General features: G+C 43.3%; 1 protein-coding gene across 1 annotated transcript in view; it reads right to left on the bottom strand.

The window, feature by feature from the left end:
* arhgap35a (Rho GTPase activating protein 35a) overlaps nucleotides 1-18,470 on the bottom strand; it is a 67,936-nt gene that overhangs the window by 11,995 nt on the left and 37,471 nt on the right. The window contains exons 2-3 of the mRNA XM_058079668.2: nucleotides 8,518-12,369; nucleotides 1,164-1,305 (exon numbers count right to left, since the gene is read on the bottom strand). Coding sequence (XP_057935651.2) covers nucleotides 1,164-1,305; nucleotides 8,518-12,258 — 3,883 coding nt within the window. The 5' untranslated portion in view covers nucleotides 12,259-12,369. The remainder of the gene's footprint in view (nucleotides 1-1,163; nucleotides 1,306-8,517; nucleotides 12,370-18,470) is intronic.

Below are 18,470 nucleotides of genomic sequence, written 5' to 3' on the forward strand. Positions count from 1 at the left end.
GTTCTTGATCAACTCACATGCTCAAATGTGCCTTGCATGTGGGACACTGTATTGCTACACAATGCTTTAATTGAATATCTTGACAATACACAGATTAATATTGGTTGCATCAGGACATAAAGGGGACCCATTAAGTTCATTTTCAGTCCTTTGTATCTAGTGGTGGACTCCTATAGAGCAGCTACACACAATAACCAGCACAGAAAGCTTTCTAGATATTCCAGACCTTTCATTCATTCATTTCCTACCGCTTATCCTCACAAGGGTCACGGGTGGTGCTGGAGCCTATCCCAGCTGTCTTTGCTGTCGAGAGGCGGGGTACACCCTGGACTGGTGGCCAGCCAATCACAGGGCACATACAGACAAACAACCATTCACACTCACATTCATACCTATGGACAATTTGGAGTCGCCAATTAACCTAGCATGTTTTTGGAATGTGGGAGGAAACCGGAGTACCCGGAGAAAACCCACGCATGCATGAGGAGAACATGCAAAATCCACACAGAGATGGCCGAGGGTGGAATTGAACCCGGGTCTCCCAGCTGTGAGGTATCTTCCAGACCTATTCTGGACGTATTTCCAAAACAACCTGTTTATATTTATTTCACCCGCGGCCTGCCTCCAGACACACCCACTCCGCTGTAATTGTGACTCCCAAGACAAAACAGTGCAGCAGAGGGCAGTCCTACAGATTGTATCCAGGCATGCCCATATAAGGAAGTCCAGCTTACTGTGACATCACAGAGAGCTGATGCTCTCTTTCAGAGCTCACTTCCAAACGTGCAACCTCATTATCTGAAACTTTGGCATCGTTTAAATACAACACTCTATAACACACATGAGTAAGCGTTTTGCGTATGTCTTTAATGTGTTTAACAAGTGTAAATCTGACTATAGGGGTGCTATTTCATCTCAAGACGGCTCTAATAATGTAAAAAAAAATGCATTAAAAGGTAGTAAACAGGTTCTCTATGCTGTAACTACAACATTTATGAATAAGGAATCCTACTTCATGAAAATTAATTTACCAGGGTCAGGTGTGGAACCAATTAACCACAATAAACAATAATAATGATAGCGGGTGTAAACGCTGCGTATGGTTTATGGAATGAGACTGTAAGCAATTGGAAAACAGCCCCGCCAGTGATGTTGTTTCTTACCTGTCGTTTCAATGAATCGTATACACTTCTCAATAAACACCGGGATGGGCCTCTCTGGAGTTACCACGGCAACCAGCGGCACTCCGAAGTAGTTGCTCTCAATAGGTTTGGAGATGGAATGCCTGGGTTTGGATCGCGTTTTCTGAAAGAAATGAAAGACGAGATTGATGGGAGAAACCAGAGAGAGAATTGAGCTCTTTTGTCTCACTTGATTGACACTGACAACGCAGACAATAGGACTTGGAGCGCGCCTCCATCGGATGGAGAACGGGCAACTTGGGTGACATGGCAAGTATACACTTGAGCACACACACACACACACACACACAAATCCCGCACATTCCTTCAAAGCTTATATGATAAGCGATCGTTTGCACAATCCCGCCATCATTATGTGTGTGCGTCACTCAGCTAGACACCACTATGTAGACCAGGTTTCTCAAATGGTGGGTGGAGAACCAAAAGTGGGTTTCTGATGGATGGATGGATGGATGGGTTGCAGGCAAGTCATAAATCTATTTTTTTAATAGTTGTATTTGATTAATAAAAATGTAATATTCACATTAAATGATATTAGATTACAATAAGAAAATATAGCTCAGATTATCAGAAAATTGCATTATAATATTTAAGATAAATTTTAATATTTGTATTTCAAGATATAGTATTAAAAGATGAACTGTATTTTCTATAACATTTTGTAAATGCTAAAAATGCATCAAAATACTTAAAATCTATTTTTTTGAATATTTCTATTTAATTAAATATTACAATTAAACTAACATTAAATAATAAAAAAGCATACCTCAGATTATCAGAAAATTAAAAATTAAAATATTTCATATGAATTAAAATATATTGTATATTGTATTTCAAAACAAATGTTAATTGATAGTCAGAACTATAATTTATTTTTTCAAATATTTTGAAAATGTTAAAAATGCAACAAAACACTTCAATATATTTAGAATATTTGTATTTAATATAACTCAATATAAAAATGTCTATATATTCTTTCGATGATACCAGTCGAGAACCCCTGATGCAGACAATACAGACAAATGTGTGCCCCCAATGCAGCTGCAGGAAGTAGTAAATGGAAGAAAGAATATATATAGTTGCAGCAGCAACAGCTTCCATTTCCTTTTCAACAAGGGGCCAACTGTTCAGCCAGGATGAATACGGCCGATGAGTCCATTGCAAGTAAGTGTAACACGAATTACTTTTCAACATTTTACAGCGCATGCAGAGGTAGCTGCTCAAGCTGCTTGAGGATGGCCATTTATACTTTAAAAAAAAAATCAAACCATCTTGTGAAGTTAAAAACTGCATCAAGGGGTTGCCTACAGCCACAGCCACAGATAATGATATTTTCTTTTACATGACATTAATTAAAGACCCCGATGGTTGTCTGCGTGGTAAATAATTAGACTTAAGACTACAGCTAGTACAGCTCCTGATTAATTAATTCAGGGGGTTCTAATGTTTGTATGACTCACAGCATATTTCTTATAATATTTTAAAAATTGTGAAAGTGAAATTTAAATTAAAAAAACAAGAAAACAAAATGAAACAGAAATAGAGCAGAAATATTTTTTTTCCATTTAAAAAATGTAACAAAAAAATAGATTTTATGAGCATAAAGTCATAATATTAAGAGAAATAAATAGTAATCTTATGAGAAAAAGTCCTGATGGCCTATTGGGACAATTAAGTAATGCTACTGAGGAATAAACATCATTTCAAAAAGCCTAAAGTTTAAATATTAAAGAAAAAAACATTTTTTTAAGGTGCAAGGTTATGAGAAAGAAGCAAAAAATGGTCGATATTATCAGAAGCTCAGTGCGGGGGGCGCTGAGCTTTTTGGAGAAAAATATTTTCGGCATTAAACATGAAAAAAATAACTCCAATAATCACTGCAGTGGTCACTTTTGAAAACCACCGGTTTACGACCAAACAGTTTCTGTCATCTACCATAGGGCTACGATATCAGCAGTATTAATGGTGTTGGGTGGGCATGTTTTGACGGGCAGCCCCCCCCCCCCCTTCTCCCCATCCTGCATCTCTGTGCCGGCAGGCTGGCGGTGGGGCCAGGGGGATACAGTATATGCATGGTTGGCTGGGCACATACACTGCAGGAGCAGAGCCAGCCTGACAGAAGAGTGGAGTGGAGGAGGGCTCATTAGAGCGATGGAGCCCAGAGTGGCCTCTGCTCCAGATACCGGCCTCACTGGCCGCACTACACTGAAGCTTTTCGATCCCGCTTCCACACACACATACCGTCAAAAAGCAACACACACAAGAAAAACAAGCAAGGGAAACACTAATTAAGACCGAGAAGATGAACAGAGGCCGACCTGTGTATTTGCTGCACTGCCAGTTGAATAAACATCATCAAAACTGTCCTTCAGCTGGACCCATTGTTAGTGATTGGCTTTCATCCGGTTTCCCGGTGATGCCTCACCGGGCCTATAATATTTCAACATACTGGATGGTGCTATTACCGCTTCAGCATAAAGCAGCCACAATGGCCGACTTACTGGAAAGCATCACCGCTGAGGAAGCTTAAAAGCCATAAAAACTAAGTTCTTCTCCCAGCTGCTTCAAGCATAATGGAGTAGATGACATTCAAATTCAACGGCGCTCTGGCGCACCAGCAGAGGTGCTGTTGAGTGAACAAGGACAACATTTGGCTGACTTGAGGCGAGAGGCAGTGTACACCCTAGTACGGTCCCCATCCAATTGCAGGATATTCTGCGTTAACTTGTGTTTAGATTTGGAGGTACAACTGTAATAATAATAGATGTTTGTTCTGCGCTGAGCAAAAAACTACAATGCCAAGAAGAAAGGAGTATTCATTTTCTTTGCAGGATTGTGTTGCCTCTTCTTCTCCAACGTGTGGCTTGAGGACACTCCAGTGGAGCTAGGTGACGGAGGAATTCAAAACATTCTATTTGCTGGCTGAGGACAAATGAAAAAGAGCTGCAGGAGAGAAAGAGAGAGAGAGAGAGAGAAGGAAGTGTTTCCGGCCTCTTACTGAGGGAGGGAGGGCGTAACAGCCAACACAGTTTGTCACTGCCGGAGGTAAGTGGGGTGGGGTGGGGTGGGGGGCTCGGAAAGCCGTTTCAATTATTTGTTGCCGCCCGTCACAACTCAGAGTTGACGGTCCCCTCGGGCTCAGAGCGGATCTCAGATGTGTTGACTGCTTAAAAAAGTCAAAGCACAGTATACTCTCCCCACGAATATATCTTCCCAAGATGACCGGATAAGTCAAAAACACCCACAGTCGGCTACCCTGAAGGGATTTCCAGGATAGAAGAGATTGAAAATGCAGTTTTACACTGGAGGCAACTGTGCTGCAAACACACTTGGATGGAACCTGATCACAATGGTCTGTAATGTAGATATCTATACTATACACGCTCCAGGTCAGGCCTATTCAAATAAATTGGGTCACATCTTCAGAAAGCTAAAAGGGCCGGCGGACGGTCTTCTTCTGTCACAGTTATTCTTATTTTTAACGTAAGGCTCGTCGTTTTTAAGGACCTACTGCAAATGATCCTATATCAGGGGTCTCAAACACGCGGCCCGCACAAGTTTGATATGGATGTTGTATGGTATCATGTACCCAGAAAAAATGATTACGTTTGATTAATGTTCATGTTAAAGGTTAAATAACTGTTAATGGTTATCCTCCTTATCCATGTGGAAGTGGTAAGTTTTTGGCTTTTTAAGTTTAAAGGAAATAACTTGGAGGCTACTGTTTAGGTCGCTAGCTCTCTACTTTGGAGTTAGCATGTGTCACAAGACCCTGCAGTTGCGCAATATGTTGTAAATAATTTCTACTACGTTACCTTTCACAGCTACGTACATACACGCTTGTGCACTGTGTGTATGCTACCTGTCTGACTGACAAAAGGGCTCACTCCATTCATGCCACTGTTCTATGGAACAAACGTGCCAATGTGCTGAAAGGAATACACAGAGTGAAACCTCTCGGAGACGAGCTAACAATGCATGCACAGCAAAATGATCCAGTTTATTTTCAATTTATTGTGTCATGAATTTATTTATAGTCCCACGCCTCGAGGTCCATGAGACCAGCTTTTGTCTGAAGAAGAAATCATGTGACACCCCTTCCAAATGCTGAACTGAATATTTCCTTTGAACTGAAGACCTCTGCTTTAGGACAGTGTTTCTCAAATAGTGCAGTGAGAGATGGTGGAAAAAGTATCAGGGGAGTATCGGTATTAGAGTATCAGTATCGCTTGCTAGAGACGTACACAGGTGAGCAGTACGGATGGAGGACGGAAACATTTGTAACACAAATTGTAAGAATAGGGAAAGAGACGTCAGAGGCAAGGAAATCAAGACGCCAACTGGAATAAAAAGAGCAGGAAATGAAGCATACACAGCCCTTGGGTTTACCGTGACTGTAGTAAGAAATGAGGAAAGACCCGCGTGGGAACTTGAATTTCAACCATTTTGAGAATCACCCAGACTTCGCAGTCTTGTTTAAATGTTACAGACTGAGTTCATAAACGTAACTTTATTAAATGGTGCTTGTATGCAAAATGGGGGGCACAGCGGTCGAGTGGTTAGTGTGCAGACCTCACAGCTAAGAGACCAGGGTTCAATTCCACCCTCGGCCATCTCTGTGTGGAGTTTGCATGTTCTCCCCGTGCATGCGTGGGTTTTCTCCGGGTACTCCAGTTTCATCCCACATTCCAAAAACATGCTAGGTTAATTGGCGACTCCAAATTGTCCATAGGTATGAATGTGAGTGTGAATGGTTGTTTGTCTGTATGTGCCCTGTGATTGGCTGGCCACCAGTCCAGGGTGTACCCCGCCTCTCGCCCCAAGACAGCTGGGATAGGCTCCAGCACCCCTGCGACCCTTGTGAGGAAAAAGCGGTAGAAAATGAATGAATGAATTTATGCAAAATCCAACTCAAGCAGGGTTTGTATGGATAAACAAATCACAAAGAAGACAGTATGTCTACTTGGGGAGGGGGGGGGGGGGGCGTAACAATATTTGTCCCCTTAAGAATCACTAATAAGAAGCTTGATAGTGACAACTCGCATTTAAGAATATGCAGTAGCTGTAAAATGTGTCACATGTCACTTTATTGATCTTCATCGTCCACACCCCCACCTCTTAAGGTCAGAGCTACCGGAGCCTGCAAGTTTGCTAATGTAGGTCATAGGCTGCCGGGCCACCGTATTGATAGCATAGCCAGTCAACAACCTTTACAGTCAAGCTGTCGTTGCACATTGTATGCATGTTACAGACCAAAGGAAGACGCCAAGTGATAAAAGACACAGGCGCCTCACTAGTCGACCTGACAAGTGAATGTGTGGAAAACCTGTTTCACGCTACTACCATGCATGGTAATTATCACACAAGCACAATGTACACAGATGGGCCCTTCTGTACCATGCCGTGGCAAGAGAATGAACAGCATACCGGGACTGATAAACAGTTTAAGGTCAAAAGTGTCGCCACAGGGGAGGAGGGAGGTAGAGAGTCGAGTGCAAGGGTGGAAAAACTCCGGTCAAGTGGAACTCACTATGTGCAACAGCTTTGTTAACCACAAATTTAGATGACTACTGAGCCGGTTACTGGTTTCTAGGTATACCATGGTATGGAAGAGTCACAATTTCAAAAGTGGAGGTCTAGCACCGCTACCGTATGGAAATACTTCCTGGGTTATTCCTCGCACTTGGAACTGGGCTTTGATGTGCTGCCAAAAGTTGCGCTGTTGTCAGCCGACATACTACTCACATCGAGGGTCACCAAATGTGGAAATGTGTTTGAGAACGAGACGGGACGGGAGGAAAAACGCTTGAGCAACATGAGCAAGCAACAACCCTTAAAGAATGTCACGGACAATTGTGAAATATTAACAGCCACTTGATTTAATTTATTTGTATTTTGCGACTTCAGTTGCCACTTGAGTTGATTCGCCACAGTAAAACGCAATGATTGCTGCCTTTTATTTATTTATTATCTATCTGGAGAAAATTCCATTACTTTTAGTTGTGTATTTTAAATGCATATGTTCGACTTTCATTGTGTTCTATTTAACAATGTTTACAAATGACTTTTTTTCTCTTTTCCATAAAGATATTTCAAAATAAACACATTCTACAGATGCAGTTGAAATACAGTGAAATGGTCTAACCATGATATTCTTGATCAAGGTTATCATACCGTCAGAATGTCATACCGGCCCATGCCTATTGTCGATAAAACGACTCATTTATCGCGGTTAATTCATTCCAGACCAGGTTCCAGGCATAGAAAACCTGTTCATGACCTTCTAAATACAGGTTTTGTCATTATTAGAGCCCCGTAGCCATGAAATAACATCCCTATAGTCACCTTTACCCTTGTATTAGCCAATATAATAATAACATAATAGTAGAAAATAAGCCATCTTGGACATAAATAAGATGTTAGCACACGTGCTAGCATTTACAGCTCCTAGCTAGTTATTGTCAATGTAACGGTACTGACACCGATGTAGAATACTACCGTACTGCTGCTCTTTGTGGTTAAGTACAGACTCACAATGCACTAACAAACGGAGAACACATGCTGTGAACATCACAGGAGCTGCTGTCAGCCGCTCTCTACATTGCTAACCCGCGACTAGCACTCAGCTACAGTCAACAGTAGAGATGGCTTTTTTGTTGTTACTAATAATAGGCCGTACTCAACCACGAAAGAGCCATCATTTATGAATTCATTTATTTCTGAAAAACTATGATAGAGTGAGGGTGCAATGTTCAAACCGCAAAATGTAGCGAGGGAAAACTGTATTGGTGATTCCTTCCTAATCCATTTTGAACGACTTCTTTCTGTTACCAAGAGTTTAATGACTAGACCTTTAAATTCCGTCTCCGATAATGAGCTTGTTATGCAGGCATCCACAGAGCGGTCAGGGACAACGCTGCAAACATCCTTTTCGGCGTGAGCCTTAAAAGTCTTGTTTTCACAGAGCAAAAACTGCCCGAAAGCAGAGATTACGCTAATTAGTCTTCTTCAACTTCAGTGATAAGTCATCCACCCAAGGAAGCAGGTGTTGATTCCCAGCCAAAAACTAATTATACTTGCATTCTTAGCTTACACAAATGCATGCACAAATGTTGCATGACTGTGATACAATTTGTCGTATTTTGATTGAAAAAAATTTAATAAGGGAGACTTTTTTCTGCAGAAATGTAGAATACACTAATAATCCTCCAAAATAGTCAAACTCTGTGGTAAAGTAGATGTGCACCATGTAATAATGTAAGGGAAATACAGTACATTACAAACGCATTATAGTGACAAATATACAAACACTGACCTTTGTATTTCTTCGCAGGCTCTTCAGGATATTCCTCCTTTTGGGGTCCTCATTCTCCTCAATGGAGTTGTCCTTCTGGGCTCCTCCATCATCCTGGCTAGCCTTGGGCGGGCCCCCCATCTCGTCATCGCTGCCTATTGAGAAGCTCGTCCTAAAACTGCTGAACTTTCCGAGCCGTTTGGATCTGTCCCTGTAAAGCTTAGGCTTTACCCCGATGGCCGACAACTTTCTTCTACGTTCCAGCGAGCTGCTATCCGCCTCACTGTCGGACCCGTTCCCTCCAGCACTCCCGTTGGCGTGGCCTTTGTTGGCGTTGCGGATCGTAATGATCTTGCCCTGCGTGCTGTCATGAGGGACGGAGTAAATACTCTCTTCTTCTGTATGGCGAGGTTTGCTTACGGCATCCATAGGCTCGGCATAGTCTGAGGGATCATAGCCACCATCGCTACCGGGAGCCCAGGTGACAGCCTGGGGCAAGGAGCGACGGTTGGTGCCAACTTGCTGTTCCATGTAAGGGCCGAGATTGACCTTCCGGACAGGTTTGGGTTTCACTTGCGGAGGCACCTTGTTGTTCAGTTTGCTCTCAAAAGTGCTAAGCTCAGAAATGACGGAAAATGTATCACTTGAATCCAAATCTGTTAGCTTCAAACTTCCGATGTGGGAGCTAAGACTTCCATCCTCCCTCAAGGTAGGGTAGGAGGGCGGTGATGGTTCGATGTCATCCTCAGAGTCCATAAGATTGTTCACCGGACTGGGCGAGCCGCAACGGGGACTGGTGCTCTCGTTGGTACATGCTTCAGCCACGTTATCGTACATGTGTGTTGCCTCGATGATTGTGCGTTTCTCCACTATCTCCTTCAGAAACGCTTGGAAAAGATCAATCTTATGAAGTCCGCCTACGACTCCCCCATGCCCACATATTACCGTGTTAAACCTTGCCTCAATTTCATGAGCGAGTTCCTCTCCCTGACTGACCTGTTCCTTGGCCGACTCCGAGTCTGAAAGCTCCATCTGGCTTTCCCCGACTGCAAGCAACTGGACTGGAATGATGTCTTGGACCTCACACAGGAACGCGCATAAAGTTTCTAAGGAGGCTTTCCTGCGTGCAGAGTACACCGCAATGTAGCCGTGGACGAGCCTTGTCTTGCGCAGGGAAAACGAGGAATGGAAGGACAGCAAAGACAACTCAATCGTCTGTCTCTGACCGCCTATACTCAAATCCAGCAGGACCGAAGTGCCACTGTTGAGGCTGGCAGCAGGGCGACAGTGCTGGGGTAGCAAGAAAGGAGCGAGGAGCTGATCTAGATCATACGTATCTCCACACATGAGACACATGACAACCTTCAAGTCGGATTCTAGAACTGGTTGGGACTGAGAGTCTCTGAGGGTGGACAATGAAGAGGGTAAAGGTGGCGAGCTGCTCCGGATGCTTCTCCGAGACTCTAAGAGGCCCTTCAACATCTGGTTGAGATGCCTCTCATTGAAATTGCGCCCGTAGCCCATGCCCGGCGAGGCTGGGTCCAGGTAACAACACTGCAGCTTTGCAGCTACTAGCAGTCCCTGATGGATAAGACTCTGAGCGGTTTCCCCTCCAATGTCCCCTATCGAACCAACCCCACGTTTAGTCACGAGGAGGAGGGAAAGCGGGAGTTGGGCTAGAATATTTTCTCTGTCTCTTCTACTTATGGTTGACTCTCTAAGCTTTTCTAAACTCTCGACAACGTATGAGAGCGATTCCTTTGAGTTGTACAAACACAGGCAACCGTGAGGGGCAAAGGTTGGCGTGTGGAAGGAATTGACTGGCAGACGTACATTGCCCTCAATGGGACGAAGAGCTAGCTCGTATATTTTTCCATCCAACAAGTACCTATCGTCACTGGTACACAATGCTCTTATCTCATTTGCCATCTCTCGAGCAAGACCATCTTTACCTAGTATGACCAGATTTATCCTCTCTGCCCTACCCCCATCCAGTCTTGAACTATCCGGTGATGCATAGCGAGTGGGGAATCTGGATGCTAGTATCTGCTCAATTTTAGAGTCCACGCAATGGGGGCTGTTGGGACAGGTGTCCTTTGTCGGGTGGTAGACAAAGTGGATATGTTTCAATACCAAAGCATCCCTCTCCGCCTGCAGCTTCTGTAATGCTTTAAATCTTTGTTCTTCACCCAAAACTTCCTGAATTGCTCCCATCTTTTCTTTACTTGGCTTTGCATCCACTTCTAGCTCGTAAAAAAGCTCAGAGTATTCAAGAAGCAGCTCCTGGAAGTCCTCTTTGGCTCGGTCGATAATCTCTTTCTGGTGTTTATTGTAGATATCCAAATACTCCACTTCATCGAGCCATTGGTAGAAGTCTTCATTCATGATGAAGCTCCGTGCCTCCTCCCAGGGTTTCCCTGGAGTAATGAACGGAGAGACGCTCAGCTTCTCCTTGAATTCCCATCTCATTTCTGCTCGTTTGCGCTCGTTCCTCAGCTGCTCCAGGTGAGTCTCGTAAATAGCCTGAGCAGTGCGAGTTTCAAGGAGGTCCTGCGGGATGCGGTCGTCCTCCATGTTGTCAATGTGCGGCGTGGTCTCCCATGGGGTGTCATCTAAAACGACAAACCACTGGGAGAAATCTCTCTTTGTCTCCAGCACTTTCTGAACTCCAGACCAGCTCAAGTGGTCGATCTCATCCAACTGTGGTAACAGCACAGATAGGGCCTGTGGTAAAGCACTCAGATAGGCCTTCCTGCGTTTCTCTATATGCTCTTGCTTTAGTCGATGCACATGCTGTTGAAAGAGTTTCTTGGCTTTAGCCGTCCCTTCGAGGAAGACATAGTCCTTGTACTCTGGGGCTGACTGCATACGGCGGCTGACAGAGGGCCACGTCTCATTGTGGTTCTTCACAATTCGGTTGACAAGCCACTCGTAGCGGTCCTTTGCTGAGGCAATCTGCTGACTCTGCTGTTTCAGTGCCTCAAAGTAAGTGATTATCTTGGGCTTTCCTCGACTTTTATCAATCAGTTGAACAAGTGTCAGAAAGGCTAAGTCAACATTGACATTTGAGCGTGCCGATGTCTCTACAACCTGGAGGTTTTTCTTGGCGAGAGCAAAGGTGTGCGAGTCTTTAATGTAGCGCTCAACTCCTTCATCGCATTTGGTGAGAACCAGTACTACGGGTTTCTTTGTTTTGGCAAGTTGGTTGTAGAGATTTGTCACAAACTTGATCTGATCCTCGAAGCTGCGATTCATGCCCCTGCTCACATCCACACAGAGTAAGAAGCCGTCCACCATAAGCTTGCCCTCGGGCATCTGTTTCTGCTCAAAGTCTTGCTCGAGCCCCAACTGGTCTGTGCAAAAGTACATCAACTTCTCAGCCGAGGCCAGCTTGGTGGAGGCGGCCCTCTTGATGTATGGCTGCAGAGCCGTGCTTCGGTGTGGCTGGAATGTCTGGTCATCGATGAATTCCGTCTGTTCCACCACATTCATACGGCACTCTGGCCCCTCCTCCACGGTCCTCCCAGCCTCTCCCCAGAAGAGGAAGTGGTCATTGTTCACCACGCGGCCTCCAAAGTCGCTAGTGCTGAGAACAGAGGTGTGGTCCAGGTAGAAGTCATCAGCGCTTGGCCGAACAAAGCGATTGCACAGACAGGACTTCCCCACTCCGCATTGGCCCTTTTCCTTCTCTGTACCGGACAGCCCAACTACGACCAGGTTGTAGGTGGGCGTCCGGACATCTTGCTTTTTGGCCATCATCATTGCTGGAGGACGCTCATCCTGCCATGCTTGCCTCAAGCTCTAGAGAGAGAGAAGGAGGCTGTGGAGGATGCTTGGTTCCCATGCAACAGGTTCTCACTGCCGGGTCTGACCCTGCAAGACAAAGGGTGGGACATTTAATGTTTCATTCACATGCTTTATAGCAGGGGTCTCAAACTCAATTTACTTGGGGGCCACTGGAGCTAGGGTCTGGGCGAGAATGGGCCGCATCAGATTTCCCAAAAAAAAACAACCACAAAACGCATTTATTAAAAACAGAAAAATGAATAAGCTTTGCTTTGGTTTCGATTTTCTACAAGAAAAGCTCTGATAAAACATTCCACTGTTCTCAAATATCTTATTTTTCTACACAAAATAAGATAAAAAAATAAATAAACAAATCAAGAATAAAGAAAATCAATCAGTAACAAATAAATAAATATAATAATAATAATAAAACTTAAGAAACCACATATAGTTGGTGGGTAGACAAATTATTTTTTTTTAAGATATTTTTTTCAGATTATAATTAAAGCATTATTAGAGCCCTGTAGACATGACAAAACAACTATAGTCATATTTATACTCTTTTTATTTACAACATATTGCGCAACTGCAGGGTCTTGAGACACATGCTAACTCGCAAACTAGAGAGCGAGCGACCTAAACGATAGCCTTCAAGTTATTTCCTTTAAACTTAAATAGCCAAAAACTTACCACTTCCACACGGATAGGGAGGATAACTATTAACAGTTATTTAACCTTTAACATGAACATTATTATTTTTACATTATCATTATTTTTTTCTGGGTACATGATACCATACAGCATCCATATCAAACATTAAACTTTCATATCAAGGCGGGGGCCTCAAACTAGTGTCCTGTGGGCCACATTTGGCCGGTGTGTTTGAGACCCCTGCTTTATAGGAAATACATTAAAATGAAAGTCATCTTTATAAACGGTACTCATAAATCGGGTTTTATTTTTGACGCAACTCCTTCAACAAATGTTTCCTAGAAAGATTGGGGTCAGGAGCAAAGCTGCAGGAATGCAGTGCATTACCTAACCTTGCTGTAGCTCAGCAAAAGACAATCCCTCAGTCAGTGGATTTATTACCGCCAGGATTGGACTGCAAACAGTGGTGCCGCCCTCACTTTACTTCTGGGATCATTTTGGCTTCTTAACTGACATACTTTATTATATATTATTAATAATCTCCAGTCGTATCCCTGCCAAAGTTATGTGGTCTTGTCACTGCCATGGTAAACAACCCCACAATTTGCATAACACACAAACACACACCAAAAAACAGGCACAACAAGGTCTTCTCACCCCAAAATGAAAGACACGCATGACAAATAGATGACAGCAGATAAGCATTCCAGTGTACTAATTGGCCAACGAGGGAAAGCCATCTGCTTTTTTAAAATCAAACTACTTTTTTACTGACTTATCGTAAAATGGAAAACATGAATTGCTACTTTTCTCAAATGGCCTTGTACAAACACATGCGTGATATAAAAGTCATTAATTCATCAACATTAGACTAGATGTGGCAATTAAGTGATGATCAGCACATAAGGATTATTTTATAGCCTAAACACCGCCATGAGACAGGGATGCGCTTCATGAAACGACCCTTGCTGACAGTACAATTTGTAACTCTTCCCAAGCCGCAAGACAGCAAGTGACAACTCTTATCTGTGCCAACTAAGCATTTAAATACATTAAAACAGACAAAAAGACAAGCGTTCGCCGTGAACTGTTTGTTAAAGCATCCAAAAACGTGTCTGCTGCTGAACTGGATACACATTCATCTTTCAGCACTGAACTTCAAAGTCATATCTGCTGTGCTCCAGAGGCAGGTGGTGGAAACCGAACAAGCACGGGGAGTAACAACAAAAAAAAAACCCAACTGCAACTGTCAGGCATCAACCGCAGTATATGATACGAAGCACATTTCCAGTTGGACTGAAAAAGCCGAGAGCCGTTTGTCTCATCAAAGCCTTACAGCGAGGCCTTCAGAAACTGAATTCCTCTAATTCCTATAAGACTGTGAATCTAAATTTCAAAGCCCCCCCATTTAGTGTTTTACCAGGGAGGAGACAAAGAGGGAGTCATAACTAAAAAGCATTCTTGTTTTTTTTTCAAGCTGCTTGAAGAAATATGCATCAAATATTTATCAAGGCGTGCAGCAATAGACCTCGTCTCGTTCAAAAATAATATCTTGCCCGAGTTGGAGACCTATTCATCAATAGGAATGTAAAAAGAATGCTAAATGTCACAGTATGCATATTAGCACCAACCGTATGTTGCTTCCAGACATGTAATCCAACCATTTTCAACATTTAGATCTATTTAGGAAGAAAAACAACTTTCTGGAGAAGGAACTGTGGCAAAAACCGCCAAATAAGGGCATTTGAGTAACCAATAATTGTCCTACTTTCGACCTGCATTAGACCAGTGACCTATATTTGCTTAAGCAAACATGGCCGTGCATGTGTACACAAAGACTGCTCGGATCATGTCCTTTTGGACCGTGCAGGAGATCCTCACTAGAGATCAAATAAAGCTGGTCACCAGTGAAAGACGGAATGCCCAATCACAGGGTTGATTTGCATTTGCACTTTTTTGTTTGTTTGCATGGGAACATGGGTTCGCCCCAAGGCCTGTTGTCTGGTGTGCATGTCCAGTACACATACCAGCATCCAGATAAGTTACGGGCCTGTGCTGCTGCTTGCCTATCACCTTAAAATATATAGTATTAGCGACAAAAGAAAGGAGAGACAGCAGGAAAGAGTGGAAGGCACTGTGAAGGGAAGTGGGCAGAGGGTGGGGCGTTAGGATGGAGGTCAGGAGAAGAATAGTTAGAAGAGGAAAGGGAGAGGGGTCAGTGGCCTAGGCCATGTGAGCAGCAGTCTGGAATCCCCTCGGGAAAGAAGGGGCCGGGCGTGGTAAAGCTTGGATGAGTTAAGGGTAAAGGTCTGACATTAAAAACATCACACTGGGTCTGTAAATGCTTTGGAAGACATGCTAGCAGACATAGAATACAGATATCCTCAAAGTATAGACATTACCAATGACTTATGGTCAATTTTCTACTAAGACCACAGACGTTTTTCAGTATGGCGGCCATGTTTTTCAACCAATGTCGGTGAAATTTTGCACACGTGTGTTATAAAAGCGTGTACCAAATTTTGCTGTGATTCGGCTAAACACCCCAAAGTTACAGTGGGTGTTTTGCAGAGCATGTGGAGAGAACGAACTACTGTAATTTCCGGACTATAGAAAGCACCTGATTATAAGCCTCACCCACTACATTTTTAGAAGAAAACCGATTTTGTACATACACAAGCCGCACCTGGAAAAAGCCACATGTGCCCACATTGAAACATGTAAACATATTTACAAAGAAAGACGGTACACACAATACACTCATATGTGACTTTACTCACCTGTATACACCAGTCATTATTTGCACTATGACCCATTATCAATGCACTAAAATTAATATATCTGCAATATGTCTGCTCCTGCATATGCTCCTGTGCAATACTATGTGTATATTTTGGATATCTTGTATATATCTTGTATATATCTTGCTAAATTGTCTTTTTTTTACTCTACTTTTATATACTTTTTTTAACTTGACTACTGCACTGAAAGGAGAAGCTCTCCAATCTCGTTGTACATCTTGTATAATGACAAAGTTTGGGAAAAAAGTAGCGGCTTATAATCCGAAATTTACGGTATCCGACTTTGACAACAGCGCCGCCAACACAGTAGGGTTGCATATTTTTTTTTTAGCAAATGTTCGCCTATTTGTGTGCAGCAGGTTCAGGAGTACAAGAGTTCCTTTATACACACAAGTTACCAGACTGTATTTAACTTAATAGCGATATAATCGGGACGTCATTCTCGGTCACAACCAGTCTCAAGGACAAGAGAGGCCAAGACTGGAGAATAAGTCAGCAGGGGCGTCACGTTCACAAAAACATGAGGCTGTGTTCACAGTCCATAAGGAGGAATGTGTACTTGCCTTCACGGGGTTGTTGCATTCCTCTCATTACACAGCTAACAAGAGTTAGGCGGGAGAGGAGGAAAGACTCGAGCAGGACTTCAAAGAATAATGATCAGTCTGACCGATTCTGTGCGAAATGATGAGGAAAATTAAATTCAAGACAACTATTCAAGGAAACTAATTAATGTTAGCTCCTCAAGCAGAACATTAGTAGATTTTGTGAAGACGGCACTCAAATTAATCCCTCAGATATCCCTAGGAAGCTCCTCGAGGTAAATCATTTCCATAATGACAAAAGCGCTTGATATTTCTTGCTGATTGCCACATATTTTTGTAATGAAAGGTGCTCAACCTCGCCAGCCTGCATTCAGCTTGGAAATTGACACAATCATGAAAAAGTCATGAAGCAGTGCAACAGTGACGACGGCAGGGCGAAACGCTTCCTCTCGCTTATTTTCATTTGCTGCTTTCCCCTCGCTCCTCGCAGGAAGCAAGACGACAAGCTTTTCTGTCCTCTTTCGCTTATTGTTTTTGTGTGCCGTCACCCCCAAAACCCCTCCTATCATATTATCTTCCACTTATGGGCTTCCCGTCCCCATCTGTCAGACTCGTTTCCCTAGCCATCACCCTCTCCCACACTCGTCCTCCCTACTGTCCCATGGGACGTGTTGTCCATTAGTAAGAAACGGGTTGAGGGCAGGAGATCCCTCACAGTTCCCTCACTCTATTGCAGTTTTTTTAATGAATGAATTAATAAATGATGGCTGTTTCATGGTTGACTATGGCATATTATTAGTCAAAAAATATTGAAAGACAAAGCTATACGCAGTGTTATCACATACTACAGTATTAATTGGCCCAGTACCCTACAAACCGCCCATGAATGATACGGGAAAAGGCCGAAATGATACTGTGTCAAAGCCCAGGGCAGTGATACTGATAAAATATAGAGTTTAACCATGTCCAGTATCAGCCCCCGTAGCTGTCCACTCAGAGCGCGCTGCTCTGGTATCGTGCCTGTGAAACAACCAATCAGAGAACAGCGCACGAGCGTGAACAAACACTATAAATATTCCTAGTGCTTCTCCAGTCACCAAAAAACCCAAACTTGATTAATGGAACTTTAATTGTCAGACATTGATAAGATAAGACTGTTGATAAAATATTATTGTTGAAATATTTTTGCAATTATTGTGTTTACACTGTTTAGATATAATACATTTTCTGGAAACAAAATGGTCTTTTGATTAAATAGTACGTGATAATAAGCTCATGATTAAATAGTATGTGATAATAAGATCATCACATGGTTTGTCTGGTATCAGGCCCAGTATCATGCCCCCTCGTGCCAGTATCAGCCCGAGACCATGATACTACTGTCTCGCTGCATTTCGTCAGCCATCGCATGACACATACTAAAAAGAAGTTCTCCTCTCATTTCATGTGGATGTGGTATTTTTTGTCTTTTAACTTTGTCCTTCTTCCCCCATTGGCTGTGCATAGGGACACTACTGTATACTTCCTGGTGCTTGTGTTCTATACCTGGATGAAACCATGTAAACATGTACAGATGTAGGAGCCATACATCCATATTCCGATCACCAAGTGTCGGGGCAAGGATTACGGCGACTCTGTGGATTAGCTCTAGCTTTTGCATTTGCCACCTATCCATAGGCGTTATCCGATCGCACAGCGATATAACCACGGGAAAACAGCCTGCGGTCACGGGTAAAAAAAATTGCCGCGCCGCACACACGGACATGAAGTGCATTGCCGACAGTCCTGCATTTATCCCAGAGTATAAACAGCTTGTTGGTTATCTCACGTTTTCTACTTACAGTCCACTCCACCCGCCTGGCACTGTGGCGATAAAGGGTCAGACGCTGATAGACCTCCCGAGGAGAGCGGCAGACGGACAGACAGAGGGAGGAAGGATGCAGGATGAGGGTACGAAAAGGGATAAGGGACAAAGACGGCAAACAAACATACACCAACACAAACTAAGAATGCAGGAAAAAGACAGGAGGGAAGAGGGCAGAGGCGACCGTGTTCACAGCAGAAGAGAGCAAGGTTCTAAGTTCGATAAAAAGAGCTTCTGGAAATAATGTTTTGAATCATACAGAGGGGGCAGAGAAAGTGCTACAGCGGTTTAACCTCTTCTACTGTAGCTGATAGCACAGCTAAATATAGT

The sequence above is a fragment of the Doryrhamphus excisus genome, linkage group LG8 (genome assembly GCF_037039965.1).
Source record: "Doryrhamphus excisus strain RoL-2023G ecotype Guam linkage group LG8, RoL_Dexc_Guam_v1.1, whole genome shotgun sequence".
NCBI classification, from domain to species: domain Eukaryota; kingdom Metazoa; phylum Chordata; class Actinopteri; order Syngnathiformes; family Syngnathidae; genus Doryrhamphus; species Doryrhamphus excisus.